Source organism: Protopterus annectens, chromosome 5.part0, assembly GCF_019279795.1.
Source record: "Protopterus annectens isolate FY-2018-M chromosome 5.part0, PAN1.0, whole genome shotgun sequence".
Lineage (NCBI taxonomy): Eukaryota > Metazoa > Chordata > Ceratodontiformes > Protopteridae > Protopterus > Protopterus annectens.
This window is the reverse complement of record NC_056735.1, coordinates 1,296,186,230-1,296,212,231: the sequence shown is the minus strand read 5'-3', so window position 1 is coordinate 1,296,212,231 and position 26,002 is coordinate 1,296,186,230. Positions and strand designations below refer to the sequence as shown.

Here is a 26,002-nt window from a genome sequence, read left to right as displayed (position 1 = left end):
TACTACGCCACTTGTCTAGACCCAGACCACGACGTCCCTCATTGTCAGTTCTGTGCTTTGTTTAATGCCAGAACTGTTCATCATTGGGCCTTTTTTGTAGCCAGGTATTTCCGTTTACAGTCCTCAAATTTCAATATGGCTTCCATAAGCCATCCGACAGCAGATCTTCCAAAAAAATGTAAAGATAGACAGAGACAGATCGCACAGGAATAAACCTTCAGACGATGCTACTGCCAAGCTGGTCATCAGTCCTCCGGAATTCAGTGAGGCGCTTTTGCAGCCCCTGATGCCCGCTTCAGTTAATTCGCAGGCCTCTACCAAGACCCTTTCATAGTTCGGTATGCCACAGAATGCTTCTTCATCTAAGGATCCTGTGATCATCTCTACCTTGGATGGGTCCACAGCCACTGTGCAGGACCGGCTTCCGAAGAAGTCCTTCGCAACACTGAATCCAGATATAAACCAACGCCTTCTTTCCCAGCTACAATTCTTTCTAAAACAAAATTTTGTTGTTTGATTTGAATGATGGTTATGATTCATTATTACATTGCTATGTGCATAATTTATATGAACAGTTTTAGGTAATGCATTTCAAACTGTTTTTTAAACTGTTTTTTAAACTGTTTAGATTGTTTTTTGTCTCTATGACTACTAATTTATAATTGATTAATTGCATTTGTATGTTTAATGAGCCCACCCAAAAGCTGTATATAAGCACTACAGATTTCATTTTGAATTGATATCTGAAGAAGCATAGCTTGGCTATCAAAGCTCATTTCATGTTATTTGAATAAAAGTTCTTGCTGTTTTTGAAGGATTGCCTATGGTCATTACTTGGGAGTTGCTGTAACCTATGTCCTGCTGATATTCGTGGTGGCTGCTTTCACATTTTTACAGCTTTTTCTTTTTTTTTGTTTGGTGAGAGCACCTTTAGCTGTGAGTAGTATTCCTGGTACTGTTAAAACAACCATGTTCCTAAGGCCCAGGGGTCGAACCACCCCCAAGAAACCGACTTCCAGACATTCTCTGATGCCTGCTCCCTTGCCTCAGTCACAAATGCCTAGAATGGCAGAGGACCTTATCATGCTGATTAGGGGGAGCCAAGCCACACCCTCAAAAAGAAAAAGATCTATCTCCAGAAGTTTTGTCTGAACAAGAGTCAGATGAATCTGATGCATTTGACTATGAAGACATGCAGCCCCTCTACATATGAGGATTCTGATGCAGAGGAATCTATTCCTTCAGCCTCTCCCCCAGAGGATTTTTCCTTTGGGGAAACCCTGCATACATTAAGGGGAACATTTCAAATGGGAGAGTCAAGACTACACACAGTCTAAAAAGAGGCTCAGGAGAGTACCTGAACCTTCCACAGCACAGGCCCTTAGCCATCCTCCCAGTCCTAGATGTGTTAGATGATGTCTTCCTTGAATCCAGCTTGACTCCAAACGCCCTCCGCCCTGCTCCCAGAAAGCCAGACAGGTATTCCAAAGTCCCTGACTCTTAAAAATATCTCTTTAAAAACCCAGCTGTGGACCCTGAGCTCATTACTCAAGACTCAAAAGGGGTTAAAGCAACTTCAGCTAAGAATCCCACCCCCTCATACAGAGATTCGGGAGCTCTGGACAGATGGGGTTAGAAAGTATACACCTCAGCTACTGTTGCTATCAGGCACTCAATTGTCACTTCCATATGCTTAAATATCAGCAACATACCTTGGAACATCTTAAACAACAAATGTCCTCCTTTCCTGCATGGGCAGAATCTAAAGATTTACAGGAATTTATGCAGTCTGCTGATCAAGTAACTAAACACACTTTGCACTGCGGTTTTGATGCCCTAGAAGTTTCTTGCAGGGCAGCAGTCACTGGATCTGTCATTAGAAGACATGCATGGCTTAAGGAACAACCCCTGCCAGACCATGTCAAATCAAAATTGTTGGATGCACTCTTGCACAAAGATAACTTATTTAGTACTAAAGCAGAAGAGGTGTTAAAAAAGATGGAAGAAAAATCAAAATCTATGCAGACTGTTAAAGATTTCTTACAGGTACAGCCACTTAGGTTCAGCAGGCATTTTCCTTCCAAGCACTGGTCCTTTCCTGCACCTAGTAAACAGGGCCAGCCTAGGCCCCCTGGAAACAGACCTCCAAGACAGCAGTCCCATGGGTTGCAGAGATCTAAGCAGTTGACTACCTCCACTTCAAAACCAGGGAGTTCTAAGCTACTCCCTTATGGCAAAAACTCACAATAACTCACCCCCTCCCTAACTCACCTCTGACCCCCATCATATACCCCTAGGAGGAAAGCTGTGCCTTTACTCAAGCACCTGGGCCACCATTACCAAGGACCAGTGGGTTCTGAACATTGTATCTTAGGGGTAAAAATTCTCCTTCCACACCCTTCCCACCCCTAAAGGGTTCCCAGATCTAACACCAAATCAGTGGACAGAGGCTCAAAAGCAAATCCATACCCTACCCTCCTTGGGAGCAGTAGAATACGTTCCTGCAGAGCAGATAGTCCAGGGCTTCTACTCTAGACATTTTCTGGTACCCAGAAAAGAGGGCACCTGGTGCCCCATCCTCGACCTGTCCACTCTAAACACCTTCCTGGAGATCCCAAAATTCAAAATGCTCACCCTCCAGCAGCTGCTAACCATGCTGTCCATTGACACTTGGCTAGTCACCCTGGAGCTAAAAGAAGCCTACCTCCACATTTCCATCAGGGAGTGCTGCAGAAAATATCTTGGCTTCAGGGCAGGATCTCAACACTTTCAATTCTGTGCACTTCCCTTTGGCTTATCTACTGCTCCCAGAGATTTCACAAAATGCCTGGCTCTGGCCATTGCTTTTTGCAGACAAAGAAATATTCAGGTTTATTCCTACTTAGACGACTGCCTTATTCAGTCAGAGAGCCAGGAAAAGCTGCTGAAAGACCTGGTGTTTGTAAAGGACCTACTTACCTCCTTAGAGTGCACAATCAACAAAAAGAAATTCCAACAGGTACCCACCAAAAGGATAATCTTCCTGGGAGCAAGTCTGGACCCAGCATCCCAGATGGCATGCCTAACACCAGAGAAACAAAGTTTCCTGTCAGCTTACTTCTCTCAGCTGTCTTCCAGGCCCCAGCTTTCTGCAAGCCTGGGGGGTTCATGGCATCTTGCATACTCCTTATTCCATATGCCAGACTGCATATGAGGAAACTTCAGTGGTACATAAAGAGCCTTTGGTGTCAACACACTCAAGATCTGGAAACTCCTTTACCTATTATTCCTTGCCTAAAGGAGGAATTTCTTTGGTGGGCAACAGCCTGCTCCTGCAACGAGGGACTGCCTTCTCCCCACACCCTGCCACCCAGACCCTCACCACAGATGCCTCAGACTATGCCTGGGGTACACACCTGGATGGCAGGTGCATACAGGGCCAATGAAACCCCTAGCAACTCCACCTGCACATCAATCTAAAAGAGGTGATGGCTGTGCAGTAGGCCTTGATAGATTTCAAACCCCTTCTCTCTCCAGGGGTTCTCATGATCAAAACAGACAACACCACAGTGATGTGGTACATCAACAAGCAGGGAGGGACTCACTCCTACCCGCTGTGCAGGCTGGCCATGACTTTTTGGTTCACAGCCTCTTCCCTGCATCTACACCTGGTAGCACAATACCTGCCGGGCTCTCTCAACTCCCTGGCAGACCAATTAAGCAGAAAACTGTTGGACCCCACAAGTGACAGCTCAGCAGAAACACCTTCTTACTAATAACTCAAAAATGGGGAACCCTGGAGGTCAACCTCTTTGCCTGCCCCACCAACCATCAGCTCAGCAAATTCTGCACCAGGGCGCATCACTGCATGGCATGAAAAGTAGATGCCCTGTCCTTCCCTTGGGTAAACCTCTCAGTCTATGCTTTTCCTCCCCTACCTCTCATTCCCAAGGTGTACTGATCAAAATAAGGGAGGAAAAACCAAGGACCATTCTCATAGCTCCAGACTGGCCCAGAGAGCACTGGTACCCCTTGCTGCGCAGCCTATCCCCACTGCCCCCTTGGAATCTTCCTCAGATTCCCAACCTCCTAACCCAGAGGCCAGGAGAATTCATACACCCCCAATTGAAGACTCTCAATTTGGCAGCTTGGCATATAACCTGACTCCTGACCAGTCTGCCCTCCTCAGTAAAGAGGTTCTGGATGTTATCCGAGAGGACAGATGCCCTAGCATCAGAAGGTCTTATGCAGATAAATGGAAAAGGTTCTGCACCTCGATCCAGGCTAAGGAAGCCATTACAGCACAGCCCTCCATCCCTCTCATCCTGGATTACTTAGCTGACCTACTACACAGTGGTCTGTCTTTCTCCTCTATAAAAATTCATGCCTCTTGCTATTTCCACTCATTTTCCCACTGAGCAGCCTCTTTTTCCACACTCTCTAGTCAAGCAGTTCCTCAAAGGGGCTAACAACTTGAGACCCCCCAGAAGGGTCCCAACACTGGCTTAGGATGTTAACTTTGTCTTAGAAAAGCTCACCCTACCTCCTTTCGAACCAGCTTCTTCTGCAGAGCTAAAATTTCCCTTCTGGAAGGCAGCCTTCCTCCTGGCCATCACTTCAGCCAGAAGAGCCTCTGAGCTGCAAGCATTCATGGCAGTGAAACCCTTCATCATCTTCCATGCAAACAGGGTATCCTTCAGAACTAATCCATCCTTCATGCCCAAAGTGGTATGCAGTGTGGCTCTCAACCAATCCATCCATTTTCCACTCTTTTTTCCTAACCCTCAAAACAAGGGGGAAAGGATTCTGCACTTTCTAGAAGTGCACAGACAGCTCAGATACTATCTGGACAGGATGAAACCCTTCAGAAAATCTGATCACAACTGCTGGTTAGCTTTGCTTCTGGGCCAGAGGGCAAAGCCATCTCCAAGCAAACCATTTCCAAATGGCTAACACATTGCATCCATTTCTGCTACAAGCAGCATGGCAAGCCTCCCCCCAAGGGGGTCAGGACCCACACCACCAGAGCAGCCTCCACCTCTTCAGCATTCCTCAGAGGGGTACCCACCAGGGACATCCTCAAGGCTGCAACCTGCACATCTGTTCACACCTTTACCAAACATTACCACCTGCCTCTCTTTTCTAAATTCAGGGCAGGTTTTACCTCTGCAGTCTTGCTAAGTAATCCAGGATGAGAGGGATGGAGGGCTGTGCTGTAATGGCTGCCTTAGCCTTGATTGCACCCACCAATTTCCTCAGCTTTGGTAATCTACCCAAATGTGATGACTGCAACAGTGAAACACAAAGAACATAGTACAGTTGTGTACACTTACCATAAATATAGATGTTTGAGTGTCTTCACTGTTGCAGCCCTGATTTCCCTCCCTTCTTCCTACCCCCTTTTTCTTTTTGTTACCTTTTTTCCTTGTTTCCTTTTCTTAGAAGGGACATATTGATATTTATTTTCCACTGGTGGGGTCCTGCCACCAGAGCCTGACTCCTACTTTGCGAGCTTCTGACCGGTTAGGGCAAGAAAAACTGATGTAATGGTGTCAGATGCCTTCCTTTATACCCCTGATGACCTGACGTCAGTCTTCAAGCGACAGCAACTAATGCAGAAATACTAAGTCTCTGGTATTCAGGCTGAGGGCTACCCCAGCAGGGATAACCCAAATGTGATGAGTGCAAAAGTGAAGACACTCGAACATCTGCATTTATGTTAAGTGTACACAACTGTACTTTCTGCAGCCTGTTTTATCTTCTGAACTTTCAGAACTAATTCACAGTTTTCCCTATCTACCTTCCTTCTTTCTCACTCGAAAGCAAGTGTTTTTTTCCTTCTTTAATACCTGCTGCCAGTCTTTCTTCCATTTCACCCTTTCCCTTCACTCGCACTTTGCTACCCTATTTTTGGCATCTCCATAGTTCTCCCTCTGGGCCTCCTTCTCCATCTTCAGTCCTGTTTGGCATCTACTTTTCTGAAGTAAAAGCCAATACCTGAGAGCTCTGTCTAAGTTTGCAGATGACTGCAAGCTAGGAGCAGTCATTGAATCCCCAAATGACTTGGTCTTCCTGCAGGAAGGTTTGTCTCAAATAATTAACTGGTACCAAAATTATGGGCTGAAACTAAATGCCAAAAAACGCATTATATTCTTTGGGACACTACTAAATACTTTATTCCATGCATGGGTACCCTCAGATTATCTATTCTGTGATCCCATTTATTCTCATTAAGAGTAATGTATAATTATTGACTCATGCCAGTGTCCAAGAAAAGAAGGGATGTTCACTCCTGTAGGCAGTACAAAAGGTGTCAAACACCTTTCAAAGTGTATGAAAGTACTGTAGAGAGTGATTGAGAAAAATGGGAGATCAGCAGTTTAGGTTCAGATCAGAATGCAGCATAGTTGACTTGATGTTTGCAGTGAGACAATGGAGAAAACGCTGGAGATGAGGAAAGAATCCAAGTGGGCTTTCCTAGACTTGGAAAAAGTATATGACAAAGTCCCAAGAAAGCTTATTTGGGCAGTCGTGCTGTGGTTTGAAGCATTAGAAACATTGGTAGAATTAGTGCAGGCTATGTGCAAGGACTCAATAACACAAGTATAAACAGTGTTTGGACTTGCAGTGAGGTTCTCAGTGGGAGTTGGTGTACATCAGGGTTCAGCTCTGAGCATTCATCTGTTCATACTGGTAATGGGCCACATTAGCGATCAGGTCAGAAGGGATATACCCACAAAGCTGTGGTATGCCAGTCCTAGTATTTTGAAAAATGAACTTTGATTTAGACAAAAAACAGTGCATTCTGTAACCCACTTATCAGATGTTGTTTTTTCCATCCATTTGTCTACAAATTTGTCTCTGATCCTGCTTTGGCCACTTCAAAGCTTAGGATCCGGTGCTCATGCTCCTTTACTACCCATAAACTCTATGTACAGAACGAGCTGACTCAGATCTCATTTGCCACCTTCAAATGCTGATAGATCTGTGGTGCTCAGATGTAGCCGTTTGAGAGCATAATTTCTGATTAGGTTTCTTAAGGGATTCCTTCAGATATTAGATTTACTCCCCACCCCCCCATCATTTGAAAAAAAAGAAAAAAACAAAAAAAAAAACAAACTTTAATACTTTTTGTCCTTAACTAGAGGTAGTTGTGTGTGTGTGTGTGTGTGTGTGTGTGTGTGTGTGTGTGTGTGTGTGTGTGTGTATATATATATATATATATATATATATATATATGCTTTTTCTAATTAATCTTGCTTACGTTTACTGTTGTCACATTAATATTTCCTGTGATGTAGTTGCTGTTCATGAGGGAGTATCACTGGGTTTGTGTCAAGGCTGACAAGCCACCTGGTTTTAAAAAGTGTGCATCTTGCACACACAAGCTTCCCAACTATGCACATGATACATGTTTATTACCTTGGCCCTTCACACTTGCACGTGCCTTGCTCAGTCTGTAACGCATTTGTCCAAAGGGCTTTAGTAGAGAGGTAAAATTAATTGATCCTGAAGGGTCTTATCCTGCCCATTACTGGAGTAAAACCGTCTTTTGCTTTGTGGAAATCTGTGGCATCTTCATCTTAGTCTGCAGAAAAGGTCAAATCAAAGCCTTCCAGGAAAAGATCCCCAGAATCAACAGCTTCATCAGCTCTGTCACCAAAATTAAGAGCCAAGGCTTCCTTCAGACCCAATTGTTCTTGGAAATCTGCCCCCCATCAATTTCTCTCTAGAGTCTGTCATTCTGAGCATTAGGTCTTCTATTCTACAAGAGAGACTACCTTACTCATCCAGATCCCCTTCTTCAGCTTCATCCCTTAGGTCAGTTAAATCTTTTTGGAGCCTCATCGTAGATGTGTACATGATGATGAGCTGTTTTCTTAAGATCCAGATCCAACTGGGGTATTCCTGGCTTCAACCACTGTTGTATCCAGTAGAACACTTTTCCTTGTCCCTGGATCTGACACTTGTTCAGGGTAGATTTTGCATCAGAGCCAAGACTTCTTGTCTCATTGATCCTCAGTGAGTACGCTAACAAAGTCTGTTTTCTCCCCTTAGGAGCTTTGGAGCTTGATAGTTCAGCTCCTGCAACTGCCTTGCACCCTAGCCAGATGGTGTCCAGGGTTGAACTGCCTCCAAGGGTTTTGGCTCCATAGGCTAAACTCCCTGGGCTCATTTCAGTCTCTGAGTTCTGTACTCTCCTTGCCTAGGGTAAGATCTTCCCTTTTGGAGTCTGATCTAACCTTACCCCATGGGATCTCCCAGGGTCCCTCAGCCTGCTGTCCTGGTCCCATTAGAACAGGCAGTTCCTGGGAGCCTTGAACTTTTTCTTCCTAGAGAGACTTTGTATGTTTTTGAGTCACCGCCCTGAGCAGCCCACAGAGAAGGTTCCCAGAAAACATAAATGTAAAAGGAGGCACTTGGATTCCTCAGAAAAATTCAAGACCACTGACACTGATTTCAGTGAGGGAGAAGATTCCCCTAGATCCATCTTTGAGGATGTCTCATTCAGAGAAGTTCTCAAAATTCAACAGAAAGGGGACTAGTCTTCCCAAACACCTTCTTCTAAAGAGTTAGTTTTTCTCAAGGCTTTAGGTTCTGGCTGATCTACTTCTTTGTGTGTGTCCCCAATGAGATTATTGATTTGACCCATCCCAGGCATGGAAGGAACCTGACACAGTTGAACCTACCCCAAAGAAGCCAGACAAGTTCTTAAGGACCAATGGCACTGGACCAAGGGCCCAGCAATAGATTCCATACTGTGGCAGCAGCCACCAAGAAGGAGCTTGATGAACAAAGAATCAGGGACTTTAGACAGCAGGTCTATGCCTTGTCCACTTTTTCAATGTCCGTACTTAATTACCTGGTACATTTCACTCCTTTTCCAAGAAGTTTGGTTAAAGAGATCTCCAATTCTCTCTCCGGAACCTTGCTGCAGATCAGAAAAAGACTTTAGATTTTCAGCTGGCTAGCATACTGTCCTTGTCTAATACCTGTATGGACCTTTCTCTGTAATGTCACAGAGGGTGTGTTTAAAGCTGCTGGCACAGGCATTTCCATCAGAAGGCATGCCTGAATGAGGTTATGCAATTTTGTGGAGCATTTTAAGGCTCCCTTTGTCAAGGTCCCCTATGATTTATCAACTTTATTTGGTCCAAAAGTGAAGGAGATTATTTCCTGAAGTGAAAAGGATGGTAAATCCCTGTCTGCCATCAGGACCTCTCAAAGAACCTTCTCAAGAAATCAGAAGGCAGGGAAGTGAATGTGGTTTCAAAAATCTTGGGGATTTTCATCGGACAATTTTGGAGAGCGAGCTCCCAATGGCAAGGGCAATTTGCATAATTGACATTGCCCAAGAGGCAGAGGTAGTCCACAGAATCAAGGCTTCAGTGTTTTTTAGTCAGAGAAGTGCTTCCTGTGCTTCTGAATCATTGCCTGAATGTTGCAGTCTGGAGGCAGTCGGGGGGTGCTTATATCTGCATCCATTAACCTAGACATCCATCACTTATGATGAATGAGTGCAAAGGATTGTAATCAAAGGCTGTCATTCCCTTTCAGATCCCTTATTTGTTTCCAAAAGAATTCCTAATGTTCCTTGCTCACAAAGGGAAGCTTTAGAAGTAAAGAAGCCTCTAAGAAACTGAGTCATCCAAGAGGCCCCACCATAGAAAATATGGAATTTACTCAAGATTCTTTTTAGTGCCAAAGAAAACTGGGGATTTAAGACCAATTTTGCATCTAAGCTGCATGAACAAGTCTGTAAAATGCAAGGAACTGTATTACAATTATCCTGTGAGAAAACATGGTTCTAATGACTTGCCATCAGATTTTGAAGATCCTTTACTGTTGTCATCTGTACATTTCTACCTACCCCTTTCCTGTAGTAAGAAAGCTATGTTTCTGCATTAGAAATACTAGAGATAACATATGAGCCATGTTTTTTCATGGGATAATTGTAATGCAGCTTCTTGCGTTACACTTGGCATTCACTGTACATGCTTTGGAGGATGAGGCTGTTCTTGAAGACTGGATCCTCCTCCATGTAGTCCAGGTTCAGATTGGAGCTGGGAACTACAACTATTTATGACTAAACTGTGATGACAGACTCATGGCAATCAGACTCCGGTGTAATGATAGGACAGTATTCATAATCTCAGCCTATGCCCCACAGCAGGGTTGTGATAGTGAGGAAAAGAGTGCATTCAGACAGCAGTTGCAGGACCTACTAGATAAAGCAGAACAACATAAATTGGTGTTTATAATGGGTGACTTAGAACAGGATATGAGGACTGCCTGGGTCCACATGGGTGGAGCAATAGGAATAAAGAAGGAGAAGCCATTCTAGACTTCTGTCTGGCAAATGGCTTGATAGTAGCCAACACATGGTTCAGAAAGAGAGACCGTCACAAGATCACATACAAGAGTAGCCAACATGCAACTCAGGTAGACTTCCTCCTAGTAAGGAAAAGGCACTGGGGTAGAATCCATGATTGCAAAGTCATCCCCAGTGAAACAGTCGGTTCACAGCATAAACCAGTAGTTGCCACAATCAGCTGCAAGCAGTGGTCAAAGAAGACTCTAAGGTCAACAGAGACCAGGCTGAAGACCTGGAAGTTGACTGGAGAGAAAGTACAGCAGTTCAAGGAATTACTCAGGGCTCTAGCACCCCAAGAAGAGGAGGAAATAGGTGGAGTTGAAGAAGAGTGGCAGCGCCTAAAAACAGCATGTGTTAGGCTACAGAAAAGATATGTGGCCGAGCCAGGTATAGAAATAAGGTACATAAGGAAAGCTGGTGGTGGAATGCAGAAGTGCAGGAAGTAATCAAAAGAAAGAAGGAGTGCAGGAAGAAGTGGGAGATTGAAAAGACTGACCAAGCTAGGAAGGACTACTGGTTGGCTAACAAAGAAACTAAGAAAGAAGTTGCAATAGCAAAGAATAGGGCATCAGAGGCACTCTGTCAGCTTCTGGAAAGTGACTCAGTAAGGGGCACAAAGAAACTGTACCAGGTTGCAAGGCAAAGACAAAGATAAAGAAGATAGTCAGACACCCTTCATAAGGGATTCCAGCAACAACCTGCTTACTAGCCCACAGGACATCAAAGGCAGATGGAAGGAGTATTTCCAGCAGCTTCTGAATGAAGAAAACCCCACAGAAGCAGTACTGCCCCAGAAACGGCCTACAATGAGAGTAGAAGAGGAGCCCAGCTTAGAAGAAGTAAGAGCAGCACTAAGGAAAATGAAGTCAGGGAAAGCAGCAGGCTCAGATGAGGTCACAGCAGATATGATAAAGATGCTGGGTGAGCTAGGGGAGAAATGGCTCCTGAGGGTACTAATTGCAGTGTGGAGAGAAAGGCGTATTCCAGATGACTGAAGAATAAGCATACTCGTGCCAGTGTACAAGAACAAAGGGGACATCCACAACTGTGGACAGTACAGAGGCATCAGACTCCTACCACATTGCATGAAAGTTCTGGAGAGGGTGATTGATAAATGGATACGCAGAATAGTAGAATGTAAGATGGGAGAAACAGTTCGGATTCAGATCAGGATGCAGCACAATTGACCCGATGTTTGCACTGAGACAGATACTTGAGAAGAGACTAGAGAAGAGGAGAGAGTCAAACTGGGCTTTCCTAGACTTGGAGAAAGCATATGACAAGGTCTCAAGAAAGCTGATCTGGCCAGTACTGCGGTGGTTTGAAGTCCCAGAAACATTGGTAGAATTAGTACAGGCTGTGTACAAGGACCCAGTGACTCAAGTACGAACAGTGTTTGGCCTCACTGAGGGGTTCCCAGTGGGAGTGGGTGTACACCAGGGTTCATCTCTGAACCCACTGCTGTTCATTACTGGTAATGGACTACATCAACAAACAGGTTGGAGGGGTCAGAGCAACAAAGCTGCTGTATGCAGATGATGTGGCAGTACAGGCAGACTCTGATCTAGAACTTCAGCAAAGGATAGGAGAATGGAATGCAAATCTGAAAGCACATGGGATGAAACTAAGCACAGATAAGACAGTGGTAATGGCAGCAGATTGGGGAAATCAGAAGAAGCTGGGAATAGAGATAGATGGGAAGATAGTGGAACAGTTAAACAGCTTCAAGTATCTGGGAGGGGTGGTTGAGGAGAAGGGTAGTCTGAATGAAGAGGTCAAAGCTAGAATCAGAGGGGCTGCAGCCAACTGGCATAGAATCAGGTGTAGTATATGACAGAAGAATGCCAAAGAAGCTGAAAAGTAAGGTGTACAAGACAGTGGTGCGACCAGTACTACTTGTATGGTACAGAAACCTGGGCAGTAAAGGCAGAACAGTTGAAAAAGCTAGAGGTGATGGAAATGAAGTGCCTGAGCAAGGTGGTAGAATGCACACTGCGGGACAGACGAAGAAATGAGGACATAAGAGCAGAAGCCAAGGTAGCTCCGATTGCAAAAAAGATCAAAGAAAACAGATTACGATGGTATGGGCACATGTGTAGAAAAGCAGAAGACAATCTGGTGAGGGAGATTTGGGACAGACAGGAAGAAGGTAAGAGGAAGCGAGGGCGTCCAGCAAAGAGGTGGATGGATTGTGTGAAAGAAGATCTGCAACAGTCTGGCATGAGTGTTGAAGAAGGCAGGAGAGTGGCACTGAATCGAGAGAGTTGGCGACAGTTAATACGATACCCCGACCCCATGTAAATGGGAAAAAGGGGATGAAGATGATGATGATGATGTGATGAGAGGATTATACTTGAAATGAAAAGTTTAATGGGCAATGCAGATTTGTACTTTTCTGACACAACCCTGCATCCCACCTTTGATGAGTATAATTTACAGTCTATGACATGTGGAAATTGTGATTGTAATACTTGTGTTTTATTAAAATTATTTCCATCCAGTATCCTGTTCCAATATGTTTTATTGGAATAAATTTCTGTCATGGAAGACTTTATTTTTGGTGACAGGCAGGAGAGTGGCACTGAATCGAGAGAGTTGGCGACAGTTAATACGATACCCCGACCCCATGTAAATGGGAAAAAGGGGATGAAGATGATGATGATGATGATGTGATGAGAGGATTATACTTGAAATGAAAAGTTTAATGGGCAATGCAGATTTCTACTTTTCTGACACAACCCTGCATCCCACCTTTGATGAGTATAATTTACAGTCTATGACATGTGGAAATTGTGATTGTAATACTTGTGTTTTATTAAAATTATTTCCATCCAGTATCCTGTTCCAATATGTTTTATTGGAATAAATTTCTGTCATGGAAGACTTTATTTTTGGTGACTGTCACTGTGCTCTCCTGAAATCTCTGATCTAATTTTTCACAAAAACAGTGAGTGTCTGAAGACCAATCCAGCCTTTGACCCTAAGGTGACCTCTAAATCTTCCATTAATCAGTCTATAAATTTGCTAGTTTTCTTCCCAAATTTCTCTAACAAGGGTGACTATCTCTTACATTTGCTAGATGTTCATCGCCCCATGCGTTTTTATTTACACCGCACAAAATCTGTCAGGAAATCTGAACAGCTGTTTGTCTTTGTTCCCAAAAGACCCTATAATGCATTTTTTGGCATTTGAGTTTTAATCCATGTCCTTTTTTTCCAAACCCAAATTGGAAAAAAGCAGTATCCAGGGTCAATTTATCTCACTGGTTGGCTCAATGCATCTAATTTGGTTACTAAAAATGGGGGTTATCATTACCCTCAAACCCTAAGGCTAATTCCACAAGATCTTTGGCTTTTTCTACAGATTTCTTTTCTAATGTTGCAGTTTGATATATGTGCTACAGTGACCTGATCAAAAGTTCATACTTTTATTTTACCTTAAATATTATCCAGTTTAGATCCAGGGCTTCCTTTGGTTCAGCTATGCTCAGGACTATTGTTCCATGAGGTCTCCCATGTAAAATACTTGCTGGGGACTCTGTCAAGTAATGGACAGAAAAGAAAACATTAGTTACGAAATGTGATGTATTTACCATAATGTTTGATCTGTGTTGTATTCCTTCCATTCCTCTATTACTGTTTGTCCATCCCACCCCACCCATATTTTTCATAGGTAATGTTTCCTTATGAAAATGACATCCTGAGACAGATCTAGCTGACCTTGCCTCTGCTCCTGAAAGATTAGACAGTCTCTCGAATTATTTCTTGTTTTTGCAGATAGAAATTTTTTGTCATTGTCATATTCAGATTGACATATTTTACTGTTTTGTTTTTTTCTTCAAATGGTTTTAGGTGAGCAAACTCAGTTTGAGGTAGATTGTTCTGTACATGGGGTTTATGGGTAGAGATTGGAGCATGAGCAACAGATGCAAAGCTTTGAAGTGGCTGAAGCCAGATCTGAGATATGATCCAAGACCCATCTGTAGAGGAATGGATGGAATATGACAAATACAGATCTAACATTATGCTAAGTATGTAACTTTTGTTTGCACCTTTAGAGCATGTTTTTCTGTAGGGATTGCCTGTTTTATCCACAATTTGAGGGTCTGTGCTCCCCCACACTCCAGATACGTAATATATACTTGCTCCAAGATTGCACTAACAACACATTAGGGGAATTAATCTGAAATAACATAGCCTCATATTTCGTATATATGTACCCCCACTTGTGCAATTTCAGATGTTCTTCATGTTTCACTGTTGCAGTCATAACCTGTGGGTTATCCCTGCTGTGGTAGCCCTCGACCGGCCCGAATACCAGAGTCAATGTTTTTCTGTGTCGGCTGTTGTCACTTGCTGTGTGACGGCAGGTTGACAGTGCTATAAAGGAAGATAGCCGACGCCATTACATCAGTTTTTCTTGCCGTAGAGCCCAGAGCAGAAGCAGTTTGCTGGTTGGTCGCTACCAGAGTTTGAATTACAGCTGAAAATGTCTAAAGCTAAGTACCCCATTGGGGTTCCTTTTTTCTTGCACTAACCGATGTCTGCAAAAGTTAACAATTGTCTTGCCTCTGGAAAGCAAATACCACACCGAGACTTCCATTCATACTGCATCACTTGTTTAGGCCCAGACCACGATGTTGCCGGTTCTGTGCCCTCTTTAATGCGAGAGCCATTCGTCGTAGAGCTCTTATTGTAGCCAGGTATTTTCGTCTTACGTCTTCGCATTCTGAAATGGCATCTGTCACCCAACAATCTGTAGACATTTCGAAAAAATGTAAGGATAAAGATAAAGATGGACCACACAAGGCTAAGCCTTCCGACGACTCTACCGCTAAGCAGGTCATCAGTTCTCTGGAATTCAAGTGAGGTGCCTTCACAGCCTCTGTTTCCCAGTTTACCTTCACAGGCCTCTACTGAGACCCTTTTGGAGTCCGGTATGCCGCAGAAATTTTTTTCATCTTCCGAGCCTTTGGTTGTCTCTGCCTTGGTTGTGTCCAGAGGTGTGACGCAGGCACCAGCTTCCGAGGAAGTCTTTCGCACTACAGATTCTAGACAAAAGCCGATGTCTTTGACTACCATTTCTGTCAGACCAATGGACGCTCTTAGGCCTAGAGGCAATGCCACTCCCAAGAAAACTACCTATAGCCACCATTTAACTCCTGCTCCACCACCCCAAGCTCAAATGCTTAAAATGATGGAGGAGCTTATCACCCTTATCAGAGGTAGTCAGGTCACATCTTCTAAAAGGAAAAGAGACCTTTCTCCTGAAACACTGACAGAACAGGATTCTGAGGAGTCTGATTATTCAGATTTTGAAGAGGAACAACAACCTCTGACTGCTTATGAGGATTCAGATGCAGAGGAATCCATTCCTTCTGCCTCCCCTCCAGAAGATCTTTCCTTTGGGGAAACCCTTCACACCCTCAGGGAACATTTCCACTGGGAATCCCAAGACTTCCCTCAGGCTAAGAAAAGACTCGGGGAGTTTCTAGACCTGTCCCAGCACAGCCCCTTGTCCATACATCCAATTTTAGAGGTGGTTGATGACTTCCATGAATCCAGCTTAGCTCCTGATGCTCTCCCACCTGCTCCCAGAAAACCCAACAGGAGTACCAGATTCTCACAAGTACCTGTACAGAAATCCTGCTGCAGACCCAAAGGTCATTACACAGGGACCAAAAGGAGCTAAGGCTAGTTTTGCAAAGAATCCTACTCCCTCTGACATGGACTCCAGAGCTCTGGACAGATGAGGTAAAAAAGTATACACCTTTGCAACCTTAGCTATCAGAGCACTCAGCTGTCAGTTCCACATGTTAAAATATGAACAACACACTATGGAATTGTTAAAGCAAAATATTTCAACCTTTCCTGGCTGTGCCAATTCGAAAGAGTTAATAGATTTACTGCACTCTACTTGTCAAGTGGCTAAACACTCATTACACTGTGAATATGATGCCCTAGAAGCCTCAAGCAGGGCAGCAGTGTCAGGATCTGTCATTAGGAGACATGCATCTTTGAAGGAACAACCTCTTCCTGATTATGTCAAATCTAAGTTACTTGATGCACTCTTGGATAAGGACAGCTTATTTGGAGCAAAAGCGCAAGACAAAGCAAAATCTATGCAAACAGTAAAAGATTTCCTTCAGGTACAACCTCCTAGGTTCAGCAGGGATTTTCCCTCTAAACACTGGTCCTTTCCTGCACCTAGCAGATGGACAAGGTAAACCCTGCAGGGACAGACCACTCAGACTCCTATCCCGGGGACAGCAGAGAACCAAACAGTTGACCTCTTCCACTCCAAAGCAAAGCGTTGTAAGCCATCCCTCTATGGCAAAAACTCTCAATGACCCCCTTTCCCCTTCTGCCCTATTTTCACTCACCAAAAACTAGAAGGAAGGCTCTCCATCTGCAAAGAAAATGGGCTTTCTGTAACAAAATACCAATGGGTCCTAAAGATAATTTTTCACGGATACAAATTGTCCTTCAACGAACTCCCAGTTCCAAGAAGGTACCCAGACTTACCTCCAAACCAGTGGGCAGAGGCATTGAAACAAGTCCAAACCTCTCATTTCCCAAAGGGTAGTAGAACCTGTCCCCTCAGATCAAAAAGGCCAAAGCTTGTATTCCAGACTGTTCCTTGTTCCCAGAAAAGAGGGCACGTGGCGCCCCATTCTGGATTTATCCATTCTGAACATCTTCCTGGTGGTCCCCAAATTCAAAATGCTAACTTTGCTGCAGCTGCTGCGTATGCTGACAAAAATGCATGGTTAGTTACCCTAGAACTAAAAAATGCCTACTTCCACATCCCCATAAGGGACTCCTGCAGGAAATTCCTTCTTTTCAGAGCAGGCTCACAACACTTTCAGTTCTCTGCACTACCCTTTGGCTTATCTACTGCTCCCAGGGTATTCACCACATGCTTAGTCCCGGCCATAGCCTTTTTTAGACAGAAAAATATGCAAATTTACCCTTATCTGGATAACTGTAAAAAACACACCCTACCATCCCCAGACTAATGGTCTTGTTGAGAGGTTAAACTCTGTACTTAAGTCCATGCTACAGGCATTTGCAGACCAGTTTAAGAGGGACTGGGACAAATATATTACCTGTCTCTTTGCTTACAGAGAGGTGCCCCAGGAATCCATAGGTTTTTCACCCTTTAATTTTCTGTATGGGTATAGGGTGAGGGGACCTCTAGATTTGATTTGAGATGAGTGGGAGGGTGAGTGTGAATCCCACATGGATTCTGTTGTGCCATATGTCCTAAACCTCAGAACAGGGCTTAGGCAACTCAGGAGAACCTGGAAGAAGCCCAACAGCAGAAAAAGGTCTGGTATGATAGGAATGTTTGAGCAAGAGAGCATACTGTAGGGCAGCAGGTAATGGTTCTCATTCCTGTCAGGCATAAGCTCCATCCAGCTTGGGTGGGACCCTACAAATTGGTAAGGAAGGTCAGTTATGTTGCATGGTAGAACTGCTAGGCTGGATGCAGGGGCACAAATTGTACTATGTTGACATGATGAAACCTTACTATGATAGGGAGGCCCTTGTGCTAAATATTGGCAATAGAAGGCAGGAGGAGTCTGAGGGGAATCTATGGCTACAGGGAGCCAGCCAGGAAAATCCAAATTACTGTTGTGGAGCCTAGGGCTGCAGGCATATGATGGTACAGTGCAACATGGTACTAGGGTCGGCAATGGCAGCTGTAATCTAAAGACAGGGAATGGGGTAAGGAATTCCCAGATAGGCTCAACCCTCTCAAGCAACATTTCTCAAGGGTCAAGAAAAAGTAGCTTGAGTTCTCATGGGGAGGGTGACAAACTGAAATGTGCCAGCCCAGCTATGTGGAATTTTGTAAATAGCCATGTAATTTGTGAATATTAATGTGATCCATAGCCTTGTCTTACAAGTGTAAGAGAACTATATGTTATGTCGATATTAAACTACTGGTGCAGAAGTGTATGTTGAACTGTATGTTATGTACTGAGCTTCAAGAATGTAACCAGAGTGTGCCCTAATGGAAAAGAACAGAAATGTATATAAACTGTATTAATTGTAGAAGTTGGAACATACAGAGTTAACTTGCAAAACTTCAAGAAAATAAGTCATACATTGTGCTATAAAAAGTTTCAGTGCAGCAAGCAGACACAATGTCTAAAGCTAGGGGTTTTCCTATTGTCTTGAAACAGAAATAATTACTAGGTTTCAAATGTAAAAGTGTTTAACTGTTTTACAACTTCCAGTTCTAGGCAAACTTCTGAGAGATATGTACCGCTGACACAGAGGTGATAAATTCTAAGTTTCTCTTAGCCTGGGAACTGAAGGCAGGTGACAAAGAGTGATGTCATTCCAGCTAACCCAGCAGTAATGTGTATCATTAATTTAAGAACTATCTCAGAGAATAAGTCTGTGCATTTTGTATTTGTCTTTGGATCTGACAACATCCTCTCATCAGCACTTGCCTTGCTAATAGTAAATAACTAGATTAAAGTGATTTCTCTTAGATATAGATAGGAATATAGTGACAATTAGTTTAGATGTTTTCTGTGTTTGAGACTGTCCTGCAATGTTTTAAAATATTTCCTGTGATTCTGAACTCTGAAGTGACTGTCAGTTATTGCTTATTGTCTTGTTCTTTTATTTTTTATTAAATATATTTAAACCTTTTAATTGTGGCTGGTTGGTTTAGAGATATTTAAGCTCTTAGAGTTCTTACATATGTATTTGGTAACACTGTATAGGCCACTCCTAAATAGGCTTGGCCTTCGTCACACCTACCATTTGGATAATAGTAACATTACACAGTAAGATTGGGCACCCTTTGGTAAGAGCCTTAATAGTAGCTAATAAGTAAGGGTGGCTGGTGGCAGCTGGTACTAACTTATAGTCGAGGCAGAAGGGGGCATAGCTAGTAAACCTGTGCCTGCCTTCCCCAGGTGTGTGTGTGTGCATGTGTGTGTGTGTGTGTGTGTGTGTGTGTGTGTGTGTGTGTGTGTGTGTGTATATATATATATATATGTATATATATATATATATGTATATATAAATCAAATCTCAAAGTGTGTGTGTGTGTGTCAGCTACTTGGGCAGGGGCACGAAGCACTGTTTGGACAGAGAGGGTGCTGGAGGTCTTAGTTTGGCCACTCGGCTGTGATCTTAACTTTATAGCTGTGCCAGTGGGGAGTCTTATTGGGGATTTAGAGAAATGGGGAGAAACCAGCCCTAGACTGACTGTGATCTCTGTTATCTTAATGGAAATTGTACTATACTGTGTGTATACTTGTCATTCTCCCAATGTGTACATCTCTCACTGGTGCTAGTAGTGAGAATTGAGGCTCCTTGATTACTGGGCCACACCCACCTTGTACTTCAAATTACAGTTTTTGTGTCCCAGTCCTTCTGCCTACTTGCCCACACTTTAAGTCCTTCCTTAGACTCTGGCCAATGTTCTACAGCTGCATCTGTTTTTATCACTAGTAGAGTTGATGGTCTTTTCTCCTTTCACATATGTCTGAAACAAACACACAAGAGAGTACCAGATCTAGCACCGACACCTGCTGTACTCCACTATAATCACTTTCCTTATTCCTAACATTGTGCCTCTCCCCATAAACTTCTTTATTCTTCCCTTCAGCCATGAGGCATTTACATTTCTTGGGCTCATTTTCTTCCTTTCCCACTCTTCTCTCCCTTCGATTGGACTTCAGCAACATCACTCAGTCCCAATGATTTGTGATTTTTTTAGTCCTCTTCATTCCTTTTAATCTTCTTATTTGTCTATAGTTTGATCTCTTATGAAATCTTAATTCTAATAATATTAATTTGTGAAGCATTGTGACTACCAGAAGCATTAATATTTCCTTACTAATGTGTAGTATCAGTGTTTCTAGCTTTCTCATTGACCTTGGTCTGTATAATAGTAACCAGCTTTAAACAAGAAGAACTTGCATCTGTATTAATTTTATGCCATGCTTCAAGAAAGTTTTTTTTTTTTTGCAAGCTTGCTTTAAACAAATGTTATATCCAGTTGTAGGCATTTGATTTTGATGGTTTGAGTTTCACACCCCTTAAACAGATTTTTGCCAACTAGAATTATGTTTGACATGTCCTCTGGTTCAGAAGTAATATCCAGGTAAAATTATCTTCTCCGGTATCGATTTTATAAATGCATCATTGTTAAGTCTCACAGTTTTTCAGTCTTTATGTACTTGGTGCCTGAATTTAGATTTGTTCTGGAGTATATTGAGTGCTTTTGACTAACATTTTTTTTTTCATATTTAAGAAAAGTAGTAATGGGTTGGAGGAGTGTCAGATGCCAGGACGGCAGTCAGTTATGCCAACCTAGTTCTAGGTTATTGGGACAAGAACTATTGAAAAGTGAGACTTCAGCCATGTCCTCCTTTTACTGTTGCTTTTTTATGACATTTTTAATTTGGTGTAGTGACATCATGGAATGGCAGGTGTTTCTAGACATTTTAAATGAGTGTACTCAGTTTGTATAGTTTGTGTGGACAATAAGTGTTAATATGTAGATTATTTGGATACCAGTGTTTCTAATGATAATAAGTGGCAGAGTATGAATACTTATGTTGAATGTAGAAATGCTGGTAGGAATTCATTTTGTACTACACTATCAGATTTATGTATTCATCAGGAGAGTGTGGTAAAAAGTCAGAGTGTAAAGTTAGAGGATATCACTGCAGATTCTGACACTAAATGATAGTATATTTTAGTACTGGAGGAAGAATTCATAGTAAAGGATGAGACAGAAAGAACATATGGAAAGTTTGCACAACTGATGTTGCATTTTGAAGTCCCTTGGCATTACTAATGCTGTTCTGCCCCTAGATAGCCTACAACAAGCAACAAACAATGTATACCATATCTCTTAAGTGTCCCTGATTTTAACTCAAATTTTGGCACTTTACCTCTTAATCCCTCCTAAAACAGGTGACTTTTGGAGAAAAGGTGGTAAATTAAACTCCATAAATAATGCCAATAATCAGAGTTATAGACTACTTTTACTTCAGAAAATGTATATTAATTCACATTCACTTATCTGTTAATGCCTCAATTTAATAGTAGTGATGTTTTAGCACCGACTAGTTTCCTACCAGATATATGCTCTCTCTTCTGCTAAAATTAATTTCTTCCCTTCCCTACCTTTTTTATCTTGACTCGTGTAATTCTTTTCTCTGCACAATCTCTTTCTCATAGTAACCAACATATGTTCTTTGTGTCTCACTATTGCAGTCATAACTGATGGGATTTCCTGCCATGCATGGAAGCACTTGGCTGGCCCAACTACCAGAGAATTTTCTTCTCCTGAGGCTGGTGGACATCAGGGCATCTGGGTATAAAGGGAGTCAACTGGCACCATATCATCAGATGTTATGTTGTCCATCTCACCTTCCTTCTTTCTGGTTGTGTTCAGAGCCAATCTCGGCTCTGACTTGGCCACTTCTAAAACTCGAAGAGTCCTTAGTGGCTCGAGGCTACCCCCCTTATCCCAGCATGCTTAGCGGTAACTATCCAGATCTCATTTGCCACTTGCAGCATCGAGATTGTCTTCTGCTGGCTCAGGCTAAGTAGTGATTTTTTTAATCAAAATTGTTATTGTTTAAGGCTAAATTTCTTTAGAGTTTAGTGATTTCTCCTCCTTTATCACCCGTATCCTCATTGCTGTTGTTTTTGCTGCTGTTAGGCCATCGTTTTCTCTCAGGCCTTTACCTGTGTGCTGTTGTTGGTGGCCTGTTTTTCTTGAGGGTTGTTCTCTTGTCCTGTTATCCCTCCTTGCTTCCAAGGGAGAAGCCGTTTTAGTTAGAGGCCTTCTCCCTTTGGGAGCAATAGCCGTTTAACTTAGAGGCTACCCTCTCCTCTTTTTTCTTCTTCCAAAAAAAAAACACTCTCCAGTTGTTAGTCCTTTTGTTTTGTGGTGTTTATAATGTCTAAAGGAATTCCTAAACAGTCAGGATTCAAGAAATGCGACTCGTGTTGCCAGAAAATGTCCCTTACGGATGGGCACATGAGTTGTGTGTATTGTTTAGGGATGGTCTACCTGCAGGACTCATGCTTTGTTTGCCATGCCTTTAGCGCATGTGTTTTGCAGGAGAGGCGCAACAAACTTATTTTGAGAGGGTTATTAAAACCCCAGGTTGAAGTAGCATCGGATACTCAGCCCTTAAAAAAAATCTGATGACAAACTGGCATCTTCATCGGCTCTACCTTCAGTGTCGACAAAGTCTAAATCAAAATCATCAGAACCTTCGGAGTGGATTGTTGGCTCTGAGGAATCCTTTTCTCTGGCAGCTCCATCTGTGACTTCAGAGCCATCCCAGACCCAAAAGAGATCGAGATCTCCTTCATTGGACGTGGTGAGATCTGTGCCTCAATCTCCACTTTTGCAGTCAGTGTCAGGTAGTCACCGATCCTCGGCCCACTCCTCTCGATCATCCAGGAGTTTATCAAATGATGATGTGGAGAGAGTGATTAAGAGACTGCTCAAGACACCAGTATTTGCTAAATTGTTGTCGAGCCCAGCCCCGAAGGAAGTGGCACCATTATCCGAACCAGTCCCTGTCTCAATTTCTCCTCCAACTGTGTCCAGTTCGGAGCCAGAGTGCATGGAAGTAGTGGTGGAACCATTGGTTCCAACAACCCTTGCCTTGTTGGTTGCAACATCTGCTCTGACCTCCTCGATAGTCCTCCCTGTCAAGGGGTCTGGGAGCCAAGACACACTCATCGACTCTGAGGGGGGAAGTGACATTGGACCCTTGAACGACCCTGCTCTCCCCTTCAGCACCTCAGCACAGGTGAGTTCGGCTCCCGCATCTGCCTTGGAGCCTTTGCCTTCAGTGCGGAGGAGGTCTTCAGGCTCCTCCGAGCCAGAGCCTCCCTCCATTCCGGACCACAGTACCTTTGAGGTGATGAGTGTGCGGTCTACCGAGACTGCTCCACCCTTGGCTCCATTGACTCCGTCCCCATCAATACTGGTGTCTGCCTTGGAACCTCCTCTCCATCCCAAGCGTCAAAAACCGATGCCCCAGGATGTCCCACAGGGTGACCCCTTTTCTTCTGAGACCTCTCCTGAGCATGCCTCAAAGGAGGTTCCCAGAAAGAAAAAATGTAAGAGGAAGCACGTGGACTCCCCTGAGTTTGTCACTTCCGACACAGACTTGAATGACTCAGAAGGGTCCCCACGGTCTCCCTCTGAGGATGTCTCATTCCCAGACATCCTGTAGATCCTTCGGAAGAGGGGAAACTGGAAGTCCCTTGCCCCTTCTGGGGACGGGTCCGTGTACCTGGACACATTTGGTTCCCGACCCTCCACCTCCTAGGTGTCTCTGCCTTTCGACCCACTTTTGTCTGTAGTGAGTCAAAAGGCATGGACTGCTCCAGAGACCATGGAGTCTGTTCCTAGAAGGTGTAACAAGTTCATCACTGCACCAGAGGACAAGACATTTCTCTCTAAAGGCATGCCAGTTGATGCTAATACATTTTTAAGCTTTTATGTTGTTGAACACCATGCCATGTATTAGTGAGAAGTATATATAAGTGAGGGCACTTTAAATTCATGATTACTTAGGCAGAATTTTATTGGTTGATTTTACACAAGTCATAATATTTAAATGGAGTTTTTATTCAAGATATTTTGAAAGTCTGATGAAGCGTTTATACAAACGTGAAAGCGCTTACTTGTTCTGAAATAAAGGAGTATTGGATTTTATTTGTGGGTCTGCTTCGACTGTCGTGGAGTACCATACTTTCTTTTTATACTGGCTGTTTTCTACATTGTTTGGCTGGTACCTTACCCATTTGGTGTTTCTTCTTTACGTACAATGTCACACATGATCTTAATCACGGATGCTTGCAAAAAAGATATACAGTTGTGGCTCCACTCTTCCCTAGTCACTTTAGGCAGACCTTTTGTTGCCCCTCATCCGGTAGCAACAGTGACCACAGACGCTTCCCAAATAGGGTGGTGGTGGGGGCATTATCTGGGACAGACAGTCCACAGAACTTGGCAACCTCATGAGTACCATTTGCACATCAGTGTCGTGGAGATGAGACCGGTGTTATAAGTGTTGCAAGCACTTCACGACTCTGGACTATATAGCAATTCAGATGGACAACATGTCAGTGGTGTGCTACTTCAAAAAACAGGGTGGAACCAAATCTTACCCCTTGTGTCAGTAGGCCTTCGAGTATGGCAATTGGCGATTTCCTGTCAGCATTTCCTGGTTGCAGCGCACATCCCAGGGAAGTCCAACGTGATAGGGGACAAGCTCAGCAAGGCAATTCCCATGCCCCATGAGTGGTCTCTGAAACAAGATGTGGTGGATATGATCTTCTGCAGATGGGGCCAGCCATGCTGTGATCTTTTTGCTTCACACCTAAACAATAAATGCAGCAGCTACTTTGCCCTAGTTCCCCCACTGGGACTGTCACCCAGAGATGCACTTATCCACGATTGGCCCCCTAGGATTCTTTGTCTTTCCCCCCTTTCCTCTAATTCCAAAGGTTCTTCAGAAAGCAAAGTTGTCGAGTCGCAAGCTGATCCTCCTTGCCCCATACTGGCATCGTCAGATATGGTTCCCATTCCTTTGGCATTAACTGCAAGAGGAACCTTGGATTCTGAATCTGGTTCCAGATCTTCTGACACATCAGTCAGGTGCTCTTCATCCCTCCATTCAAACTCTCAAGCTGATGGCTTGGATTCTCCACTTCCAGACCTAGCCAGGCTTCTGGGTATCCCACCTATGGTTCAGCATATTTTAGTCTCTTCTCACAAACTAACTACTTGGAAACTTTATGCTAGTAAATGGAAGAGGTTCTCTTTCTGGGCTGAGCAAAATGATTGATCCCTTTACCGCACCAATTTCAAAAATTTTGGACTTCCTGGCAGAAACTTTTGAGAGAAAGGCAGCGGCTGCTACGATTCAAGTTCAACTGGCTGCTATTTCCAATTTTCGTGTGGGCCTACTAGGTTCTAACATCACGTGCCACAAGCTATGTAGGGCCTTTTTGAAAGGTGCTACCCTATTAAGGCCTCCTATCAGAGAACCTCTCCATCCTTGGGATTTAAATTCAGTACTAGCGGCTCTAATCCTCACTCCCTTTGAACCAGCCACTTCTTGTCCTCTAAAGTTCTTTTCATGGAAGATCCTCTTCCTGATTGCAATTACATGAGCTAGGTGGGTTTCCGAGTTACAGGCACTTTCCATCTGCCCACATTATATGATTTTTCACAAGAATAGAGTGTCTCTTAAAACTAATCCTTCCTTTTTGCCAAAAAGTCTGTTCAGAGTATAATTTGAATCAGTTGAACTCCCTGTTTTCTTTCGAAATTATGGCAACAAGGCAGAGTATAAGCTACATCAATTGGATGTCCACAGGCAGTTATGATTTTATCTTCAAAGAACCAGGGACATCAGAAGATCAGATCAGCTGTTTGTATCCTTCTCACAGAGTAAGCAGGGCTCACCAGTTTCCAAAGGGACTTTGTCAAAATGGCTGTCCAATACTATTACTTATGTTTATGAGTCTCAGAATGAGTCTGTCCTGGGAAAGGTAAGGAGACAGTCTACTAGGTCCTTGGCTACCTCCATAGTTTTTCAAGCCAAGCTTCCATTAGATACTGTTTGTG

General features: G+C 43.4%; 1 protein-coding gene across 1 annotated transcript in view; it reads left to right on the top strand.

Moving 5' to 3' along the window:
- The first annotated feature begins 9,937 nt into the window (after positions 1-9,937).
- The window catches only part of CCHR5.PART0H6orf120 (chromosome chr5.part0 C6orf120 homolog), a 161,798-nt gene continuing 145,733 nt past the window's right edge, over positions 9,938-26,002 (top strand). Inside the window, 3 exon segments of the mRNA XM_044071993.1 lie at positions 9,938-10,073; positions 10,941-10,950; positions 12,700-12,818. Of these exon segments, the coding sequence (XP_043927928.1) occupies positions 9,938-10,073; positions 10,941-10,950; positions 12,700-12,818 (265 nt within the window).